Raw genomic sequence first — 22149 nt, 5'->3', positions numbered from 1 at the left:
GGAACCCAGTGTAAATCATTCTAATGCAATCTTCAAATCCTTGACTTGAGTTTTCAGACTGAAATTCTCTTCCTCAAGCTTTTGAACTTGAGTTGAGGTTCCTGTCTAAATCGGGTCAGTCAAGGATTCGGAGATAGTCACTTCTTTAAGAGATGTTACCTCCTTTAGAAGTGGTTTGATCCGAATGTTAGATTTAGCTAATTTATGCATCAGATAATTAATTAAGTTATATAACCGTGAAGTACTTACAGAGGGGTTAGACCCTTTGAAAACGGATACGGATTCGTGGCTTCTCTCGAACTTAGCTTCCGATTCGTCCTCACTTCCGGATTAGTTGATTTAGTCCTGGGTCGTCAGTGCAAGGTAGCTCGTCTGTTTGAGCTCTTTATCAGACTCTTCTGATGAGGACTCGTCTCAGGTTGCCTTCAGAGCTTTCTTTTTTCTTTGCTTCTTTGCATCCTTTTGACTAGAAAAGTTGGCTTTGATATGCCCCTTTTGGTTGTAACCGTAGCAGATTACTTCGAACTTCATCTTGGAACTTAGTTGAACCTCCTTGGACTGGATCACCTTCTTGACATCTTTCTTGTTGAAGTCCTTCTTCTTTTTGTAGAACTTCCTCACTAGATTTACGAGTTCGACTGTGATCTCGTCGTCGTCATCATCCGAGTCTAGTTCTTCTTTTGACTCTAGTTCAGTCCTGCGTCTTGCTTTAGGTTCCCTGGTTCTGCTTGTACCTGCAATTAAAACAATATCTTTCTCGATCGATCAAGCGTTAATTTGTTCATGCAATTCAATTCAGCAAACAATTCGTCTAATTTAATTGAAGAGAGATCCTTGGATACCTTGTACGCATCTACCTTGATGCCCACAAGGTATTCCTCGGGAAAGCATTTAGGGAATACCTGATTATGTCTCTATTTTCTATCTTTTGTCTGATTGCGTGGAGACTGTACGTTGAGGAGGTCTTGGATGTGTGCATGCAGTTGGCTCGTTGTTTCACCTTCCTACAACTTTATATTATATAGTTTATTAAGAATGAGATCCCTCTTACTTACCTTCGTATCTGATGTACCCTCGTATAGCTCAATCAGCTTTTGCCACAATTCTTCGGCGCTCGAGAAGGGGTCGACGCGGTTCAGCTCCTCCTTGGTTAGGCCACACTAAAGTGTACAAGTTGCTTTGATGTTTGCTTCTACCTTTTTTATTAGAGATGCATCCCAATTCTCGCACGATATTAGCTTGTTGTCACCGTCAGTTGGGAGTTCAAGACCAGGCTTGACGATCATCCATACTTTGAAATGAGTCTGAAGATACGACTCCATTCGGCCCTTCCAATAGCCGAAGTCTTCTCCGGTGAAGAGCAGAGGTCGGGTTGTACTGTAGCCTTCTTGAAGAGCCATAGAAACTTGCACAAGGAAAACAAAAAGAAACTTGTCCCAGGACTTGAGCCTAGATTAGTAGTGCAAGTTAAAGGAAAAACTAACACGCGATCTCGAGTAGTGTTGCACCAACTTCGAGAAAAATTCGATTACGAAACAAAATCGGAGGGCGACAAGAATACCGATTCCGATTGACTCCGAAAAAATGAAAATCATCACGAAAAATAGGCTTGACTGGTGGTTGTACCAAATTGAAGCGACCCCGCTCTGATACCAATTGTTGGATCGAGATATTCGAAAAATTTACGAGTAAAAGCAGCGGAATAATAAATATCACAACACAAAAAGACCCAAGTATTTTTACTTGGTTCGGAGCCTTGGGGGACTCTTACTCCAAAGCCCACGCTCGTTGAGCGTTTACTTTGGGCAATCACTATAAGCTTGGAAAAAAAATACAATTAAATATTACAATTAAATGCACTAGAAATTTATACTGACAATAAGAAATCGTAAAACTGAAGCTTCAGGTCGTCAGAATGTCGTTACAGCTTTCCCGGATCATCTCGTTAGCAGTGCGCTGAAGAAAGATGGCTCAGAAGTGATTGATCCAAGCTGCTGGTCGAGACTGCCTTATAAAGGCTGTTGAGGGTGCCTTCAAGCCCCTTGAGGGCGCCTCCAGTCACCGGGTCAGTCGCTGCGTGGATGAGAGTCGAAGTGGTCTATGCCTATCCACCTGAAGGCGCCTCCAACCTCTTAGAGGTCGCCTCTAGCTCTGCTGCGTGCGCTCCTTCTACCTTGCACCCGAGGCGCCTCCAAGCTACATGGAGGGCGCCTCGGGTACTGTTCATCAGAGGCAAAGCTTATTCCTTTGTCCCTGCAAGATATGTTAGTCCCAAAAATACTCTACAACACAAAGTTAGCACATAATAATGAATATAAAAAAATATTTGACAGTCATCGGACTGCCCGATTCTGACTTCGAATTTTTGACTGAAAATCCTAGGTCGAACCGACGCATAATGTTCTCTCAGCGGGGAACACGTCCTCACCTACTCCACTCAGGAGAGTATACCTGTTGCAAGTTCGGTCCTCCAGACTGACTGGACTTTTGCTCAGCGCTCGAGTCTTCAGGTCTTTCCGCTGGACGTCCGCTCCACGACCCGCCTAGACTTTCACCTGGTTCGTAAAACTAGGACTTTTCACCTAGAGTCCCCGACTCTAGGACTTTTGCCTGAAAACCTCAAATTGTCAAGTCTTTCCGCTTAGGGTTACCACCCCTAGGGTTTTCCTGCCTGCCTAACTGCGGCTAGAATTTTCGCTTAAGATACCTTAGGACTTTTCCTACAAACTTATTCATGTTCGATCGTCGGATGCTTTCCGCACCAACAATAATAAATTTTTCTTCATTCCTGGGACATAATAGACATCTTGAAGTGACACCTTATTAGAATTATATTGAGACGTAATTATTATTTTACCAATGTGAGCTATTGGTCACCTTGAGTTGTTGGCTATCACTACCATACGAGATTCCTTGTATTCGGACAAGTTTTGTAATTTTTCTTTGTCACCCGTCATGTGATTTGAGCAGTTTGAATCTACGATCCAGTTATCTTTGTAGTTAATCTCGTCTGCCATTGTTGTGAAAACTACTTCATTTTCCTCTGCAGTGAACAAGGCTTCGGCATCCCAGTCATCTTCACTATTCTCCTTAGAATTAGAGGTAGCAGTATTACTCTGAATAAACTTTTTCTTGGCCCAATAATCTTTTGCCATGTGGCCCACCTTACCACAGTTGTAAAACTCGTCAATAAATTTTTTATTATTGACATAATTCTTTGGGGCTCTCCTTGGATGATGGACTCCATTTCCTTGATAACTCTTCACTTTGTCATCATTCTTTTTAGATCGATCGCCAGTGTGCCGCTTGAAACTGCCCTTACTTTTATTGGTGTAGAGTGCTTCCTGCTCACCCTTTAGCGAGACTTCTCCCATTTGCTTAGCTATAGCTTCTTGGTTTGCAAGTAAATTTTCAAACTCAATAAGCGATGGTTGTGTTGACCATCCTTGTATAATAGCAACAAATCCTCGATATTTTGGTTGTAAACCATGGATAATTATTCTCTTTATCCTAGTTTTCCCAATAGGAGCTGTTGTATCTAATTCTGAAATTTCACGACATATCGACTTTACCTTGTGAAAGTATTGGGCAATTGTTTTGTCACGTTGTCCTATTCCTAGTAGCTCATTTTCCAGGAGTTACAATCTTGCATCATTCTTCTTTGAAAATAGTATAGCAAAGGTATCCCATACTTCTTTTGGTGGTTTGGTATCTCGGATGTGCTCCAACATTTCTTCTTCAATTGTGATTTTTAAAGTAAACATTGTTGGAGCAATCTAGTGACCCTAGGTTTTGATGTTTGGGCAAAGGTTTAAGTTAGGTTTATTGTTGTATTTGATATGCAGTGTGAGTGTGCAGGATACAGGTACAACAAGGAAGTCCAAGTGTGATCTTGGCAAAGGAGGAAAGTCCAAGGATGAGTCTTGGCGGTGTAAGTCCAAGCATGTAGTCTTGGCAACGTAAGTCCAAGTGTAACTTGGCAATGGATGAAGTCTCGGAGGCGCGACCTCTTGGCAAAGGAAGACCCGACAACAATGACAAGGCTGATGGAAGCTCCGAAGGCAAGGCGTGAAGGATGGGAGGCATCCGAGGGGCGCAAGGCTGATGGAGGAGGCTAGAAGGCTAGGTCTAGGTTGGTGGGCAGGACGAGTACTTGAGAGATTGTACTCGGGGTAAATTATAGAATTAGGGTTTTACTATAGTAGTATTGTAGCACTTACTGTAGCGATCAACTGGTATTTTTAGCAATCGACCAATAGCGAACAGAATGTGTGAAATCGAGCCGTTGAGGTGTAACGGTCGAATTTCCACAGAGGGCAGTCGACTGCATGTTTTAGCAGTCGACTGGTAGGCGGGGTTTTCAACCCGCGGGCTATAAAACCAAAGCTTGGGAGCTTGGTTTGAGTTGACGAAATTAGACTTGGTTAAGGTCTAATTAGTAGTCTACAAGTGCTCAAGAGTTTTCCTTGTGTCCAAGAGGTCTTGGTGAGTTTGTGGTGAGGTTTCTCCACCCACAAGGAGTTTGAGCTAGCCGGAGGTCTTCCGGGGAGTAATCCACCGACGGATAGGGATCGTCCACCTTACGGACACGCCGTGGAGTAGGAGCTTTATCTCGAACCACGTAAATGATCGTGTAGCTTGGTTTGCATTCTTTCTTGTCTTGTATTTTGTTTAGCTTGTTTATTTTTGTATTATTCCGCTGCGCAAGCTAACAACGTAGGAAGCGAACGATTTGGGTGAGCCGCTATTCACCCCCCTCTAGCGGACGTCAAGGTCCCAACAATTGGTATAAGAGCGAGGTCGCTCTTCTACGGACTAACCGCCAAGAGAGCAAGAAGCTAGAGGAAGAAGAAGATGGAGTCCGAAGGACCGCTCGGATGGGATATCCGAATTCCACCTCCGTACGACAAAGAAGACTTCAATTATTGGAGGAAGCGGTTGGAGACATGGTTCCAAATGGATTGGAACCAATGGGTTGTCTTGAGTGACCCATTTGAAGCTCCTACGGACAAGAAGGGTAAACGCCTCCGACCTCGGCATTGGACCGAAGAGCAACGAGAGCAATCGGAGGCAGACAAGGAGGTAACGAGAATGTTGAATAATTTACTACCTTCTAATATTTTGTTGAGTGTAGGTGAAACCACAAATGCAAGTGATCTTTGGAAAAAGATCATTGCCTATCATGAAGACCCTATAAAAATCCAAGAAGTGGAAGAGCCCAAGGAAAATGGCTCATTGGTCCAAGAAGAGAAGGACCAATCCGATGTTGACAAGAGGTCAACATTCGAGGAGGAAAAGGAAGAGGAGGAAGAGAAAGAGAAGGAAGAGGTGGAAGAGGAGAGATCTTCCACATCCTCAAGAGATGAAGAAGTGGAAGAGTCCACATCTTCAAGTGAAGAGGAAGAAGAGAAATCTGAGGAAGAGGAGATCTTGGAAGTTCAACCCTCTAGTTCAACTACCAAGAAGAGCACAAAGGACCACATCAAATGTTTTGAGTGTGGTAAGATGGGGCACTACAAGAGTAGGTGTCCTTCGCTCAAGAAGGTAAACCCTAAACTCACTAAAGTTAATTTAGAAACTAATGTGAGTTGTAGGAAGAAGAAGAAGGAGAAGAAGCACATTAGGTGCTTTACATGTGGTGAGTGGGGTCACTACCACACAAAGTGCCCAAGGAGAGGAGAGCTCAAGAAATTGGCGCACTTGAAGAAGTGGGAGAAGAAAGGAGCTTCCAAGGTAAAAACCAAGGTATCATTTAATGAATCCATTCCGTTGACATATGATAAAAAGCATGCTAGAAATAACTCTTATCATCTTAATGCTATTTATCATGAGAATAGGAGGCATGATAACCTTAAGGATAAATATATTCCTCCTTATGCTAGATTTACCACACCTAAGGTTAGGAAGGTAAATAACAACTTAGGCAATAACACCAAGGATTTTAGATATATGCCTAAAAATAGAAATGCTCAAGGATTCAATGAAAAACCAAAATCTAGAGATTTATGGGGTGAAAATCAAGTCTTGAGGACAAGACTTGATAATTTAGAAAGGACCTTAACAAGAATGGAAAATATTCTTAGGGGTCAAAATGAGCATAACCTAAGAAAAGCTAGACAAGAGCCATCCAATGGCTATAGAGGTTTGGGATACAAACCTAAAGTCAAGAAGGATGTGACTTCCTTTCATAGGGTTCCATATAGTTATGGGACCAACCCTAGGTTTAGAGGTCAAGTTAAAGATACTAGGGAAGGAATCCCTAAGAGTATTTTTGGCAAGACCAATGTGACTAAGGCTCCAAAAGGCCTAATAAAGTCACAAATAAGGTTACAAAGGGAGTTAACTCTAGAAGTGACCTAGTGGAAGTGACCAAGGCTTCTAAGAAGCCAAGAAAGGTCGTTAGGAAGGTATCTAGGGAAGTCATCCCTAGTGAGTACCTAGAGCATCCAAGGAGCACCAATAGGTATTGGGTTCCTAGGAACATATTCTCTACACCCTAGATGGGTTTAGAGAGTGTCAACTCCAATTGGAAAGGTAGTTAACCCAACCTTGGGAAAGTTGACACTTGAGAGCATTTTCAAAGTGATTGTTAACCTTTGAAAATGAAAAGGATGATAAGTGTTACTCTTTGAAAGAGTAAAATGTGTCAAAATTTGAGGAGTTAAATCTAATTTAAATTGACACACTAGAGAGAAGCAAAAGTGATGCCAAATTTAGAATTCGACATTTTCTTATGGAATTAAGGGAAATGTAAACCTTAATCCAAATTGTCACTTTTGGAAAAGAGTAACATGTGACAAATCTTAAGGAATTATGTTTGAATTAAATTGGCGCAATGTGGAAAAACATAAGAAATATCAAATTGGGATTTTGGTATCTTCTTAGAGTAATTAAAGAAAAATCTAGGTCATAATGTAAGATGTTCACTCTTTGGAAGAGTGAAATGTGTCAAACTTTGAGGTTTTGAACTTAATTTAAATTGACACATTTAGAAAAGGATAAGAAATGCCAAGTTGGGGTTTTGATATTTTCTTAAAAGGTAAAAGGCAAATCTAAGTTTTAATTTGATTTCATTTACTCTTGGAAAGAGTAAAATGTACCATACTTTGAGAAATTTGTTTAAGTTAAAATGACACAAATTTAGAAAGGAAAAATAAATGTCAAAATTGGGTTTTGGCATTTTCATGGAAAATCATGGGCAATTTAGGGTTAAATTTTGAGTTAGCTAGGGTTAAGAATACTTAGATAGGTAATCTAGGTAAATTTTATTTATGCTAACTTGCCATGTTTTGTTTGCCTATCATATGTCATGACATCATATTTATATTTAGCATTCATATTTTATTATGAAAATACAAAATACCATGTCATGTCATACATACATCATGTAGCTATAGCTTGCTTTTCATTTTGAAAATTGCTTATTTTGATGTATGCCATGTAACATCATGCCTTACTTTAATTCCCTTGTTATTTAAGGACAAATGGCATCTATTATAAATGGTAAATATCCCAACAAGAGGGATTATATCAAGTGGCATCCTAGATGGATGATCATGATTTTTACAATGCCTAGATAGAGATGCATGATCCCTTAGTTTAGGGCAAGACCAAATATACATCTCACAAAGAACTATAAGGTGACTTGTATGTGTTTTAATACACGTTAGATACAAGTGAGATGTTAAGATGGTGAACTAAACTCAAGATGTTGATCTAGTGCATCTTGTTGAGTTTTAGGTTCATCGAAACACATAGTTATGTGTCTTCCAATCATTGGGAAAGCTAATGTACAAGTCATGTGCATTGAGCCCAAAGAACGTGGTTGGATATTGGTTTTAAAAATGATTTCAAAATACTTTTGAAAAACCTTGGTGAAGACTATCTTTTGATAGTAATCATCATTGGAAAGTTAGACACAAACTAGGAGAAAACATTGAAATTTTCAAGAGTTTTCAAATTTGTGTCAATCTTTGAAAATAGGAAGTATTTTCATAGAAAACTATTTTTCCTTGATAAAGTATAATCTAAATAATGTCTACATGAGTTTTCATGATGAAAACAAGTATGGTTTGGTTAAGAAAAACCAAAGTGAAGTTTCGGTTGAGGTTAGTTTCATTATTGAATTTTTAACCTCAAAACTTCAAGTTTTGGCTTTCCTAATTATTTAGGAACCCCAAGTCATTGTTGGTGCAATGATAGAAGTTTAACCATGTTTTTAGGGGGAGTTACTCCTTTAAAACATAAAAATCTTTTCCAAGACCAAAAGGACGTCAAATGTTAAGGTAGCACATGACATTGGTATGGGAGGCGTTGCCAAGGACAAGGGAGAGTCATCCAAGGCCAATAAGAAGGAATATGCTAGGGTAGCATATAATTATAGCAAGGATGAGGTGTCCAAGATTAAGGACAAGAAGTAATTAATCAAAGACAATGTGTCTAAGGTTAAGAAGGTGAGTTTAGTAGGCCAAGTGTCACCCGAGGTGCATCGAAGTGACCTAGCTATAGTGGATGAGTCACCAAGGGAGGTGACTAAGGTTAAGATTCCTAAGGTTATGAAGAGCCTTTGGGACCCATGGTAGATGGGTTATCAAATGTGCCAAGTGGTTAGGAGACGGACTTAAGTCTCTAACATAGTGGGTTGGCACAATTGAGTTGAGTTTCATGCATAGAAATATGAATTGGGTTCATATTACATGAAAATTAGTTTTTGATATATAGATGCCATATAAACTAATGCTAGTGATGCATTATGGTTTAGTATGGGCAAATACATCAAGAGGAAGCCAAAACTAGGACTTTAGGTCAAGGTTCAATTGAACTTTTTAGCTAGTTTTGTGTTTTGTGTCAATCTTGGGATTGGTGATAGATATATTTTTATATATATTTTTCTCAAGTAGATATTGATATAATAGACCTCTCCACAAAATTTGGGGATTTTTGGAGGTCTGTGGAATTTCTGGCGTATTTCTGAAGTTGGCCAGAAAAGGTTGATTTTTCCATGAATAGTGTACCAGTCGACTGGTACAGTTACCAGTCGACTGGTAACACTGTTCACGAGCACAGAATGTCTCTGTAAGATTGATACGGTCTAAAATTGTTTTTCAGCACTAGAAAATGACTAAAAGAGAGGTGAACATGTATGTAATCTTATGGGGGATTAATACATGATATTTATGGTCATTAAAGGTCAAAGAGTCTAATAATTGGGATATTGTTGGAGCTCTTTTTGATGTATGGCAAAGGGGGAGAAGTTAGGTTTAAGTGGGAAACTTACATACCTTTGCAAGAAATCCTAGCTCAAGGGGGAGCTTAGGTGAAAGGGGAGCGATTGCTCATTTATTAGCAAAAGGGGAGAAGTTTACCTTTGCAAGAAATCCTAACTCAAGGGGGAGCTTAGGTGAAGGGGGAGCCTAGGATTAGGTTCCATGATTTATGCATGTGTAGATTGCATGTTTATTTGCATTATTATTGATATATTGTTTCCTAGCTCAAGGGGGAGCTTAGGTGAAGGGGGAGCCTAGGATTAGGTTCCATGATTTATGCATGTGTAGATTGCATGATTATTTGCATTATTATTGATATATTGTTTCCCTAACTTAAACGGTTTGCCAAACATCAAAAAGGGGGAGATTGTTGGAGCAATCTAGTGACCCTAGGTTTTGATGTTTGGGCAAAGGTTTAAGTTAGGTTTATTGTTGTATTTGATATGCAGTGTGAGTGTGCAGGATACAGGTACAACAAGGAAGTCCAAGTGTGATCTTGGCAAAGGAGGAAAGTCCAAGGATGAGTCTTGGCGGTGTAAGTCCAAGCATGTAGTCTTGGCAACGTAAGTCCAAGTGTAACTTGGCAATGGATGAAGTCTCGGAGGCGCGACCTCTTGGCAAAGGAAGACCCGACAACAATGACAAGGCCGATGGAAGCTCCAGAAGGCAAGACGTGAAGGATGGGGAGGCATCCGAGGGACGCAAGGCTGATGGAGGAGGCTAGAAGGCTAGGTCTAGGTTGGTCGGGCAGGGACGAGTGCTGAGAGATTGTACTCGGAGTAAAATATAAGAATTAGGGTTTATTGTAGCAGTACTGTAGCGTTACTGTAGCAGTCTTGGCAGTCGACTGGTGCAGTCGACTGGGGCAGTCGACTGGCAGCGAACAGAATGTGTGAAATTGAGCCGTTGAGGTGTAATGGTCGAATTTCCACAGAGGGCAGTCGACTGCATGTTTTAGCAGTCGACTGGTAGGCGGAGTTTTCAACCCGCGGGCTATAAAACCAAAGTTTGGGAGCTTGGTTTGAGTTGACGAAATTAGACTTGGTTAAGGTCTAATTAGTAGTCTACAAGTGCTCAAGAGTTTTCCTTGTGTCCAAGAGGTCTTGGTGAGTTTGTGGTGAGGTTTCTCCACCCACAAGGAGTTTGAGCTAGCCGGAGGTCTTCCGGGGAGTAATCCACCGACGGATAGGGATCGTCCACCTTACGGACACGCCGTGGAGTAGGAGCTTTATCTCCGAACCACGTAAATGATCGTGTAGCTTGGTTTGCATTCTTTCTTGTCTTGTATTTTGTTTAGCTTGTTTATTTTTGTATTATTCCGCTGCGCAAGCTAACAACGTAGGAAGCGAACGATTTGGGTGAGCCGCTATTCACCCCCCTCTAGCGGACGTCAAGGTCCCAACAAACATTGCTTTACCTACTTTGATCCTCCATTTTCGCAAGATGCTATTGGCATTTTTTTGTCGGTTGCATGACTTTACTACTACTAACAACTTCCCAAAGATCCTGACCTTGTAGGTAGGACTCCATACATGTTGTCCACGTGTTGTAATTTTTTTTGTTGAGCTTCTTGACTCTTCCTACTACTTGAAGGTCGCTCATCGTGTCGAAAATATTTTGATTATACCGAACAAGTTTGATTAACAACCTTGTACAATATAAACCTCCTCACAATTCAAGATAACTCCACCAAGAACCATGTCTGATTGTTCTGCTCTGACACCAATTGTTGAAAACATTGGACTATAAACAAGTAAATAAGTATTATATCCACACTCCAAAGACACTACAACACTTTTGAGGATCACTAACAATTTTAGAGAGAAAAAGAAAAAGAAGATGAGGAATAATTTTCAATTTGAAGACTACATTTTTATTTTTCATTGGATGATTGAACATGAATGTAAAAGGAGTATTTATAGTGCTCATCATACATGATACATAGTTATCATAAAACTAAATTCTATTCAAATTTTTTTTTATCCCTACTTATTGGATGAGAAAAATACTCCTAACTATATATTTTAATTTTTATCTATTAAATTTTATCCATATTTTTATTTTTATCCGTTAACAAGTTAATAATCACCTTCAACAGAAATTTCATAAAGTGCATGCAAGGTTTTTATCTATATTTGAAAATGGGAATATCAGCTGTGTGCTATCACCGTTGGAGTTGTTGGAGATCTATGCCGGGCATTGGAGGAGAAGATACTACCATGATGGAATCATGACACAATTACTGAAGAATCTGTCTAGTACTCAGTTGCACAGATCTGTTAAGCCCCCAATATTTTCATGTCTGGGTGATATTGCATTAGCAATTAGGGACAATTTTAAGAAATACTTGATCTATGCCATGCCTATGCTACAGAGTGCAGCAGAACTGTCATCGCACGCAGTTGCAACTGATGACGAAATGCTGGATTGCGCCAATCAACTTAGAAACGAGATCCTGGAAGCATTCTCTGGTCTATTGCAAGGTTTCAAAAACTGTCCAAAGACCCAAACTCCTGATGCCTTAGGCGCCTCACATCCTTCATTTCCTAGATACACTATACAATGAAAAAGACATGTACGTGTTCATGTTATGTTTTTGTAATTGTGTGTTGATTTTGAGTGATTAATGTTTCTTCTTGCCAACTCAGTCAGTGGCTATTATATTCTTCTATTAGGGATGATGCTGTTATGAAGACTGCGGTGGGGGTCGTTGGTGATTTAGCAGACACCCTCGGCAGCCATGCCAGTACCTTGATGAACCAGTCTGTTGCAAGCATTGAGTTCCCGGAAGAATGTTTATCCTCAGATGATCCATCCATAAAAGAGTCTGTTAAATGGGCTAAGATGACTATTAGTCGAGCGACTTCTGTTTAATTAGGATGGTAAAAGATGAATATGTTCATCTTAGCCTTTCCATCAATTCGTTCTAGGACTAATACAGAGAAAATAAATCACGGACGGTCATTAGTCTTTGGAATAATAATTAACACATAAAGAAGATATTTATCTCAATTTTATTAAGATTCAAATCCCAGATCTCATAATGATAACATATCATTGTGGTCATGTAAAATCAATCGTCACCCGTTTGCGCAAAGGAACTCTTCGACACAGGCATGGGAACCATTCTTCGGGAACTTGCACTCCAAATGATCCAATTTCGCCTAGCGAGGAGAAGAGCTGAAACTCTTTTGGAAAAGCCACAGGGGCACTGGGAGTTGAATTGCCATTTCAGTTTGCCCATCACTCAAGCCAGTCAAATCTTCCACATTTTTAAGTCAATATCCAGAAAGTCAACTGTGTTCTAGCATTCGACCTTTTGCCCTTTTTTTTAATAAATATAAATTTCCTGATGGGGATTTTGTCTTCAAGTTATGATGTATTTTTAGAATTGGACTGCTATGAGTCATCCTCGTCCTTTAGTTCAGATACCCTGTCTTAATGTTTTTATGTCTTCGTGTCTCTTTATCGATTGAACTGTCAGGACATCCTCATAATATACATTGTATCCTTGAGATATAATCTAATCTATTTAATCGACAAAGAAACATAAAAATTTTGAAACAGATAATCTAATCTCCTCATCCTCTCTTAGAGTAATATTTGTTATAGTCATTTATGACCCTTAGCATTTAACTAAATTATGTTTGTATATTTTTTTTTTGTAAATAGGTTACAATTGCTTATTAGATGCATTATTTTTTTTATTTAATTAAAATTTTAGTCGAGAGTTTGATTATTGCACAAAGGTTAAACGACTGAGGGTGTTTTGGGAAAAAGAGGAAACTGCGTGAGTAATCCACGAAAAAGGTTCATGATAAAAATTGGAAAAACAGGCTTTAGGGCCTAATTGTATATCGTTAAATAAAATGGGGGAAATAAGTAAAATCTCGAAAATTTCAGCTTCGCGATTGGGCGTGCGTATGCACACGTTTTCTGCTTCGCTTTCCCTCCCCTTTTCCTAGGGTTTGCCCACCCGCCCCTGCGACGCGGCTAGCCAATTCGATTTCCGATCGGGAGGTGCTGATTCCTTCCGACGAAGGAAGTACGTGATCTCAAAGACTCTTCTTTCCCTGTCTCCCTATCGGCCGAGTCAGGGATTCTTCTGCGTCGCCGCCTCTGGAAGTGACGAAGTAAGTTTGACTTTTTCGTTGAATTTATTTTCAGATCCATTTTTTTTTTGGTTTGTGAGCTAGCGTTTGTTCGTAATTTTTTATGCTTTTAGCGGATTTATGCTGTGCCGTTGCAATCAATTTGGCAGATTTGGGATTGGAGTTTTTGTTGTTGGATGCGACTATGGTTAGGGGTCGCCTGTTTGAGCTAAAGTTGATCTTTTGGGTGCTTTACCAGATGATTATCGTTTACTAATTTTTGTTTTAATGATTTATTAGGTTATAATTTAGTGTATCACGTTGTCATCAATTTGTATGAAATGATATCTAGTTTTGTGTGCGCCAGAAATTAAATTGACAATTTTTCTTTGTTCATGTAATTTATGTTAATTGATTCAAAATGATTCTTGCCATTTCATTTTGTGCTTGCTTAAGGTAGGATGTGAACGATTCACATGGCTCTAGGTGTAGTAATTTTGAATTATTTTCTTACGTGAGATCTGTATCTGGGAAATGAGCTCTCTCTTTTGGATGATCTGGCTCTGGCACATTCCAATGATTAATGGAGAGGATCATGATTTATCCTTATCTGAAGTGAATTTGACTTCTTAAGTTCTAAATTTCCCATCCATCAAGATCTAATCTGGGTAAAGATAACAGTCTTGAGTTATATCAAATTGAATGGCTCTGATATTCAGAGTTCTGACTCTCTATTTTATTAGTTTAACATGTGATGAATTGTATCATTCAACACTGCTGAATTTTTCATCTTACTTTGATTTTCCATTTTGTAGTTGTCTACTTTATTATTTTTCTATATTTAGAGATAGTGTGCCATATGGTAAGTCCAGTGTTGAGAAAAAGTCAAGCAAGAATCATAAACTTTTAGCCCTACCTACTCGCTTTACTGCTGCAGGATAAATCCTCATTCATTGTTGATCATATTTTGATCTATGAATCAAATAGCAATCAAATTCTTGATGAGGTTGTTGGTTCTTTGATAGCTGATCTAGGTGGGTTTAACTTTCTCTACTGTGTGCACTGTAGCATGCACATTTATCTGTAAGGTTACATGATTTTAATTTCTCTATTTTGTTATAAATGCTGTCGTTGTTTGCTCTCTAACTGTTTGCTTCTTACTACCATTTACAGAGTTTCAATGGAGGTCACTCAGGTTCTGTTGAATGCACAAGCAGTGGATGCTGCTGTGCGGAAACATGCAGAAGAAAGTCTGAAACAGTTCGAGGAACAAAATCTTCCTGTTTTTCTTCTATCTCTCTCTAATGAGTTAGCAAACCATGAGAAGCCTGTTGATAGCCGAAAATTGGCAGGATTGATACTTAAAAATGCTTTGGATTCAAAGGAACAGCTTAGGAAAACTGAGCTTGTTCAGAGATGGTTGTCTTTAGATGTATCTGTCAAATCCCAGGTCAAGTCTTGCTTGCTGCAGACCCTTTCTTCTCCAGTACCTGATGCTAGGTCTACTGCATCCCAAGTTATTGCTAAGATTGCTGGTATTGAACTACCTCAGAAACAATGGCCTGAACTTATAACTTCTCTACTCTCGAACATACATCAGCTTCAGCCACATGTTAAGCAGGCTACATTGGAAACGCTTGGCTATATATGTGAGGAAGTTTCTCCACAAGTAGTTGATCAAGACCAGGTCAACAAGATACTTACGGCTGTAGTTCAGGGAATGAATGCTTCAGAGGGAAGTGCAGATGTGAGGCTTGCTGCTACAAGAGCATTGTATAATGCTTTAGGATTTTCACAAACAAATTTCTCAAATGATATGGAACGTGACTATATTATGAGAGTGGTCTGTGAAGCTACTTTGTCTCCAGATGTGAAGATCCGACAAGCTGCATTTGAGTGTTTAGTAGCTATCTCGTCTACCTACTATGACAAACTTGCATCATATATGCAGGACATATTCAATATCACTTCAAAGGCTGTCAGAGAAGACGAGGAGCCTGTTGGTCTCCAAGCAATAGAGTTCTGGAGCTCCATCTGCGATGAGGAAATCGACATCTTAGATGAGTATGGCGGTGATTTTACTGCTGATTCTGATGTGCCTTGCTATTATTTTATCAAGCAAGCTCTGCCTGCTTTGGTTCCCATGTTACTAGAGACACTTCTTAAACAAGAAGAGGATCAAGACCAGGATGAAGGGGCTTGGAACCTCGCAATGGCTGGAGGAACTTGTTTGGGTTTGGTTGCACGCACAGTTGGGGATGACATAGTTCCTCTTGTGATGCCTTTCATTCAGGAAAACATAACAAAACCAGAGTGGAGGCAGAGAGAAGCTGCAACTTATGCCTTTGGTTCAATTCTGGAGGGTCCATCACCGGACAAGCTCATTCCTGTTGTCAATGTCGCTCTAAACTTTATGCTCACTGCCTTGATGAAAGATCCAAATAACCATGTGAAAGACACTACTGCTTGGACACTGGGAAGAATATTTGAATTTCTACATGGATCCACTTTAGAGACTTCTGTCATAACTAATGAGAATTGCCAGCAAATACTTACTGTCCTCCTTCAGAGCATGAAGGATGTTCCTAATGTTGCTGAAAAAGCCTGTGGTGCACTTTACTTTCTTGCCCAAGGTTATGAAGATAGTCCAGGATCACCACTGTCCCCTTACTTCCAAGATATAATTCAGTCCCTCCTTAATGTCACACACAGGGATGATGCTGGGGAATCCCGCTTGAGGACGGCAGCTTATGAGACCCTGAATGAAGTTGTGAGAACGTCAACTGATGAGACCGCCCCAGTTGTGACTCAGTTGCTCCCAGTTATAATGTTGGAGCTCCACCAAACTCTTGAGACCCAGAAGCTGTCTTCAGATGACCGAGAGAAGCAGAATGAACTGCAGGGCCTTCTTTGCGGATGCTTGCAGGTTATAATCCAGAAGTTGGGAGCATCTGAGACAACGAAGTATGCTTTTATGCAGTATGCTGACCAGATAATGGAACTTTTTCTCCATGTGTTTGCTTGCCGAAATGCTACAGTACATGAAGAGGCTATGCTTGCAATTGGTGCCGTTGCATATGCTGTCGGGGGAAATTTCCTAAAGTACATGCAAGGCTTTTATCCGTATTTGGAAATGGGACTTCAAAACTTTCAGGAGTATCAGGTGTGTGCTATCACTGTTGGAGTGGTTGGAGATCTATGCAGGGCATTGGAGGAGAAGATACTACCATACTGTGATGGAATCATGACACAATTATTGAAGAATCTGTCTAGTAGTCAGTTGCACAGATCTGTTAAGCCCCCAATATTTTCGTGTTTGGGTGATATCGCATTAGCAATCGGGGAAAACTTTGAGAAATACCTGATCTATTCCATGCCTATGCTACAGAGTGCAGCAGAACTGTCATCGCATGCTGTTGCAACTGATAATGAAATGCTGGATTACGCCAATCAACTTAGAAATGGGATCCTGGAAGCATACTCTGGTATATTGCAAGGTTTTAAAAACTGTCCAAAGGCCCAACTTCTGGTGCCTTATGTGCCCCACATCCTTCAATTCCTTGATAAATTATACAATGAAAAGGACATGTATGTGTTCATGCTATATTTTTGTAGTCGTGTGTTGATTTTGAGTGATTCATGTTTCTTCTTGCTGACTTGGTGGCTATTATATTCTTTTATTAGGGATGATGCTGTTATGAAGACTGCAGTAGGCGTCCTTGGTGATTTAGCCGACACCCTCGGTACCCATGCTAGTACATTGATGAACCAGTCTGTTGCAAGCATTGAGTTCCTGGAAGAATGTCTATCCTCAGATGATCCATCCATAAAAGAGTCTGCTGAATGGGCTAAGATGGCCATTAGTCGAGCGGTCTCTGTTTGATCATAAGTTATGGCGTTTTATGAGTCTGCATATGCATAGTGGTCATGTCAAGTCTGGTCTGGGGTTGCATACATGTGTCAGTCATCACCAGTTTGCACAAAGAATTTTTTAGCGTGCAGAGTCGCATGGGCCATTTTTGTACCACAGACATGAGCATCATGTATTGCTGTCTCCCCAATTTCACAGGGAACTTGCATTAAAATGATCCTACAAGCGTCTATCATGCAGGAGAGCTGAAGCTCTTGTGCAAAGTCCACAGGGCCCTATAGTAGTATGGTGCACCAGGAGACTGGATCCAAATTGTTATTGCTTCATGCCAATGCCATCCTTTTGAAGCTGCAGCATTCGCGCAAGTATATATAATTTATAGTCTCTTGGTCTATCGAGCATGTTCTGCATTTGGTCTTTTCCTTTCTGGGGTTTTTGATTTCATTATGGGGATTTTGTCTTAGTCATTTTGTACCTTGGACAGCTATTTGTCGTCCTACCTTGGAGCAATTGTAGAAGTTACATGATGTTATTGCTTCACACGAAATTGTCATATATTTATTGCTCAGTAATTGTCCTCCCTTTGTAAGATCTTTTATTTGATTTTATTTTTTTTGCCTGTTTAAATTCATTGGTGCTAATTCATTGTGTAGTATTTTGTGCATAGTTTGGCTGCTTTGTTTCTGGATCACATAATGAGTATTGTTTGCTAGATTTGCCTGTTTTTAATTAATATATATTCAAAAAATATGTACTGTGTTTATGTGGCATTAGTTTTTTTAAAGTATATGCGAAATTATTAGAAATAATAGAATATCTGATGCATTTAACAATTAATTCTGAGTTATATAATTTTTTATTTCCATATGTGCTCTGGAGATAATTTGATCGAACCGCTAAGCGACTTGTGAACCGGTTCCCCTCCTGCTATAAATACTTCGACCACCGCCGCACTCGTACTCGCACCAGCGTCTTGTCCTCGAAGCGGCTGTGATGGTGTCGATGGAGGAGGGCGAGGAGAGTGTGTTGGACGACGTGTTCCAGGAGATCGACCTCGCTGGAGAGGAAACCCTAGATGATCCTGATGATGGCGATGTTGAGATGCTCGACGCCCTTGGAGCCGGGGGCGGTCGCTCACCCTCGAGCTCGGTCGGAGGCGGCGACCAGACGGAGGAGGGAGGCAGGAAAAAGGCTCGTAAGAAGAGACGTAAAAGGAAGAAGAGTCGGTCGGCAGGGAATGCCAGCGGCCATAATGGTGGCGCCGATCCCTGCATCGCCGACATCAATAGGTTACGTCACATCTCTCTGTTCATGGGTTAATCGGGGTTTTTCAATTCGACATGTACAAATCTAGTTTTTCTCTGTTTATTATTAATGCTACACTTCATTCTGAATCAATTTTCTTTTCGTTCAAAAATTGTTGACAGTGTTAAAATCTCTTTTGATATTTTACAGGTTTGTGATACATACATGTCGGCATTTAAAAGAACACAAGTCCTACTTGCTCTGGAGTGCAGTTGGTTGCCTTGGTGTCTGTGCTGTCAAAGATCTTGTCAAGGAGGTACGCATTTGTAAAAAAAACATTTTTTTTAAGCGCGTTTTGTCTTTTTTTCTTCTGGTACATGATATTGCAAAGAATGTCATTTGTAGCCTAAACTTCAAATTCTAATTCAGTCTCAAAAATACAGTTGTAAGGTTGTGGTTTCAATATATTCTTTGCTTTTTTGTCTTTGGTTTGACTTAATGCATCATAGCAAATATCTTCTCTGCACTTTTGGATTCGAAAGTGCTAGGTTTCTATTCTGTCCAGCTAAATCTCAAATGAAGCTGAGCCTGTCTAAATTAGTATGTATTATAGAATAACTTTGCAAATACAAACAATCTCCATCTTGGTGTGAGTATGCCATTCGGAGTCTCCTACAAAGTACAGCAACAAAAAGTACAATCACCAGCAGATTCTAGCACTTTGCTAAAATTAATCAATTAACCATGGCAGCTAGTGAGGTCTAACTCCATAACATTACATGATTACAGTAGAGGCTACTCTTTATCGCTTGAACATAGGACTAATTCCAACACTTCTTCATTGTCTTGGCCATAGGAGATTACTCTCTTAGTCATTTTTTTTAATCTACAGAACTGTCCCCCAATTTGAAATTTTCATTTTGATTTTACAATTGCAATCTATCCAATTAGTTTCTAGGAAGGCCCTAAGATACATCTTTCATTGCTTATCAATAAATTTTGGTTTTTACTGATCTTTCTCTTGCTCAAGTGCAAAAATGATAGTCATGATATCTTGATCTGTCTTTTGTATATATGAGAGTTTGTAGTAAGCACATTTGTGTTGCCATTCTGGTGCATTTGCTTGCTAATTGTCACAACAGTGTATAGATGCTAGAGAGCTGATGATAGACTGAGGGAAAATGTGAGAGAGAAATCTGAGTACAATAGTAGTTTGGTGACAATAAGATCCTTGGTGTCTAGTACAAGTCGAGGTCCCTTATGAAGTACCGCCCTGGTATCTTCTAGTGTACCATCCCCTTTCACACACTGGTCCTTTGTGATGAAAAGATCTCTTCTAACAATTAATTTTGTAGTTGCTTAATCCTGGTAGTATGGGATTACTCCTGGCAAACAATCAGATTGTTATAATCATAGAATTCTTATCACGTCATTGTAGCAACAGGGTGACATACAAACAGGTGTGGACCAAGTAGATGTTTGAGGTCAGTTGACCCCATAAAATATTTAACAATCCCTGAAAACTAATTAAGGATGAATATAAAAAGCACCTATTCTTACACCACATTTGCTTACTACAAGAACAATGAATTCATATGAATATTAAGATTTCACCCTTTTAACTAAGCATGATTTGTTTTGCTTTTCTCTTACTTTTTCAATATTGTGTAGGCAAGGGGATTTTTTAATTTTTACTTTGTTCCAAATGCAGGTTGATGCCATTCAGAAATGTGGCGGCCAGAAGACTAATGATGGTCAGCGCTACCACACAGGTGGTGGTATTCTATTCAATATTTTAAAAACTCGTGAACCAAAAGCTTACAAGGAAATTATGGCCAGGGGAAGGGAATTTGAGGTACAAGATCACACATTTTAGCGATGCTTTCGTTTAGTAAAATGACCTTTGAAATTGGTGGATAGTCATTTGGAATACATTAGTACATGCTTATAAACTATAACGTAGAACACATTACAGAAATGTTTAACCAATTTAATTTGGTAGTGTGAAACTTATTTGAAGCACATGTTCAAGTTTATACATAACCACTCCAAGTAGCTTTTATGACCTTTCCAGTCCACTTATAATGTTTCTATTCACTTTACCCTACATTTTTGTGTTGTGGATAACTAACTTTCGAGGACAACTTTTTTTCAGAAACAACTGAAGGTATCAAAAAGAAAGATGATAACAAACAACGAGGGTACCACCAAGAATTCAAGTATTCCGTATGTAGCAGCGGAAATATCAGGTCAGGCTGAAGCTGGACTCAATGGTCAGCAACAACTTGAATCATCTGAACCTGTTCAAGAACATAAAAAGTTGGCAGATAGGATGCGTGTTCCTGTTTCATATGATGATCTGTTTGAGGAAGGTGAAATACCCCAATGAAACTGCTACAGACTTGCCCAATCTTGCAACCCAAATTGCTCTACAATCCAGCTTCTTTTTATGGCGGAATTCCTATACAATACACTACCAAATTTTTCTCTATGCTGTGAGAAGTAACCTATTGAATATACTTTAACCGAGTGGAGATGTCTCGCAATCGCAGCATGAAGCATTTTGACCAGTTTGCACTCAGAATAGAAGGGGTTCTTGATGAGTGCTGTAAACACATTCTGTAGAAATGATGATCTGTGCTTCATCTGTTTGGATTTCTTTTTGTTGATGCAAGTTTTTGCCACCCTCTTCGATCTTGTCTAGTGCCTCACTATTTGTGATAGTCTCTCATAGTCTCAACTTAAAATGGCTTATCATAGGTTATTTTAAGTAAAATATCTTTAAGCCCCCTTGAGTTTTATAGCGAGTTGCATTTTGCCCTCTTTATTTAAAAAACTACACTCAACCCCCCTTTGATATGAAGTAAAAAAAGGAAAAAAAAAAGTAAATGACCAAAATACCCCTAATCTAAATTAGATTTCTAAGAAGAAAATGAAAAAAAAAATCCCATAAGACCATTGAAAGTTTAATCTTAATCAAATCTGATTTATATATAGGTTCAAAATTTTACTTGTTCTTAGAAAAAATATCCTCACAAAATTCATACATGCACCAGTATAAATTTACCTCCTCTGTGCTGGCCCTGGGACGGGTTGGCAGGGGCACTGGGGACGAACGTATTTGTCTTTTTTTTATGCTACAATACATGCACCAGTATAAACAACAGAAAAACAACAACTTTCACAACAACTCTGAAAGTGATAATCAATCAAAAACTCATTTTACCAAATAAAAAAGTGTTAAAATTCTAAATTAATGAATCAAAATTAAATGAAGATAGAATAAAATTTATCATTAAAAAATTAAAATGAAGACCTTTGATGATTTAGAAAAAAAAAAGCACTCTTTTAATTTTTATCCAAAGGTAAATTTTCATTTCAAAGTAGCTAAAAATATTTTTCGTTTCAAAAGGGCGTTGTTTTGAAATGAAAATTTGCTTTTGGGTAAAAATTAAAAGGATGATTTTTTTTTTCTAAATCATAAATGGTTTTCATTTTTTATTTTTAATAATAAATTTTGTTCTATTTTTATTTAATTTTGATTCATTAATTTAGAATTCAGAGTTACTATTGTTTATGCTAGTACATATAGTATATATATGGATTTTATAAGAATATTTTTCTAGAAACAAGTGAAATTTTGGACTTATATATAAATCAGATTTAGTTAAGATTA

General features: G+C 39.1%; 2 protein-coding genes and 1 pseudogene across 2 annotated transcripts; all 3 read left to right on the top strand.

The window, feature by feature from the left end:
- Positions 1–11405: 11405 nt before the first annotated feature.
- Positions 11406–12140, top strand: LOC121987969 (annotated as a pseudogene).
- A 1030-nt stretch (positions 12141–13170) lies between these two features.
- On the top strand, positions 13171–17821 carry LOC121983876 (importin subunit beta-1-like). Its single transcript, XM_042536550.1, has 3 exons — positions 13171–13399; positions 14531–16945; positions 17042–17821. The coding sequence occupies exons 2-3, from the start codon at positions 14538–14540 to the stop codon at positions 17238–17240; spliced, it is 2607 nt and encodes an 868-aa protein (XP_042392484.1). The 5' UTR covers positions 13171–13399; positions 14531–14537; the 3' UTR covers positions 17241–17821.
- Positions 17822–17963: 142 nt separating this feature from the next.
- Positions 17964–21176, top strand: LOC121983877. The gene is made up of 4 exons (XM_042536551.1): positions 17964–18517; positions 18684–18789; positions 20185–20328; positions 20629–21176. Exons 1-4 carry the CDS (start codon positions 18222–18224, stop codon positions 20860–20862), a joined length of 780 nt encoding a protein of 259 aa, XP_042392485.1. The 5' UTR covers positions 17964–18221; the 3' UTR covers positions 20863–21176.
- The last annotated feature ends 973 nt before the right edge of the window (positions 21177–22149 follow it).

The sequence above is a fragment of the Zingiber officinale genome, chromosome 5B (genome assembly GCF_018446385.1).
Source record: "Zingiber officinale cultivar Zhangliang chromosome 5B, Zo_v1.1, whole genome shotgun sequence".
Classification (NCBI taxonomy): Eukaryota; Viridiplantae; Streptophyta; class Magnoliopsida; order Zingiberales; family Zingiberaceae; genus Zingiber; species Zingiber officinale.
The sequence above is the reverse complement of the archived record's forward strand: the minus strand, read 5'-3'. Positions and strand labels throughout refer to the sequence as shown.

Bases quoted from the DNA above. Each gene is read 5' to 3' on its own strand.
- LOC121983877 (XM_042536551.1), top strand. From the start codon at position 18,222: ATGGTGTCGATGGAGGAGGGCGAGGAGAGTGTGTTGGACGACGTGTTC. The intron at 18,518-18,683 runs GTTACGTCACAT...GATATTTTACAG, and splicing joins TGCATCGCCGACATCAATAG to GTTTGTGATACATACATGTC. The intron at 20,329-20,628 runs GTACAAGATCAC...ACTTTTTTTCAG, and splicing joins CCAGGGGAAGGGAATTTGAG to AAACAACTGAAGGTATCAAA.
- LOC121983876 (XM_042536550.1), top strand. From the start codon at position 14,538: ATGGAGGTCACTCAGGTTCTGTTGAATGCACAAGCAGTGGATGCTGCT. The intron at 16,946-17,041 runs GTATGTGTTCAT...TTCTTTTATTAG, and splicing joins TTATACAATGAAAAGGACAT to GGATGATGCTGTTATGAAGA.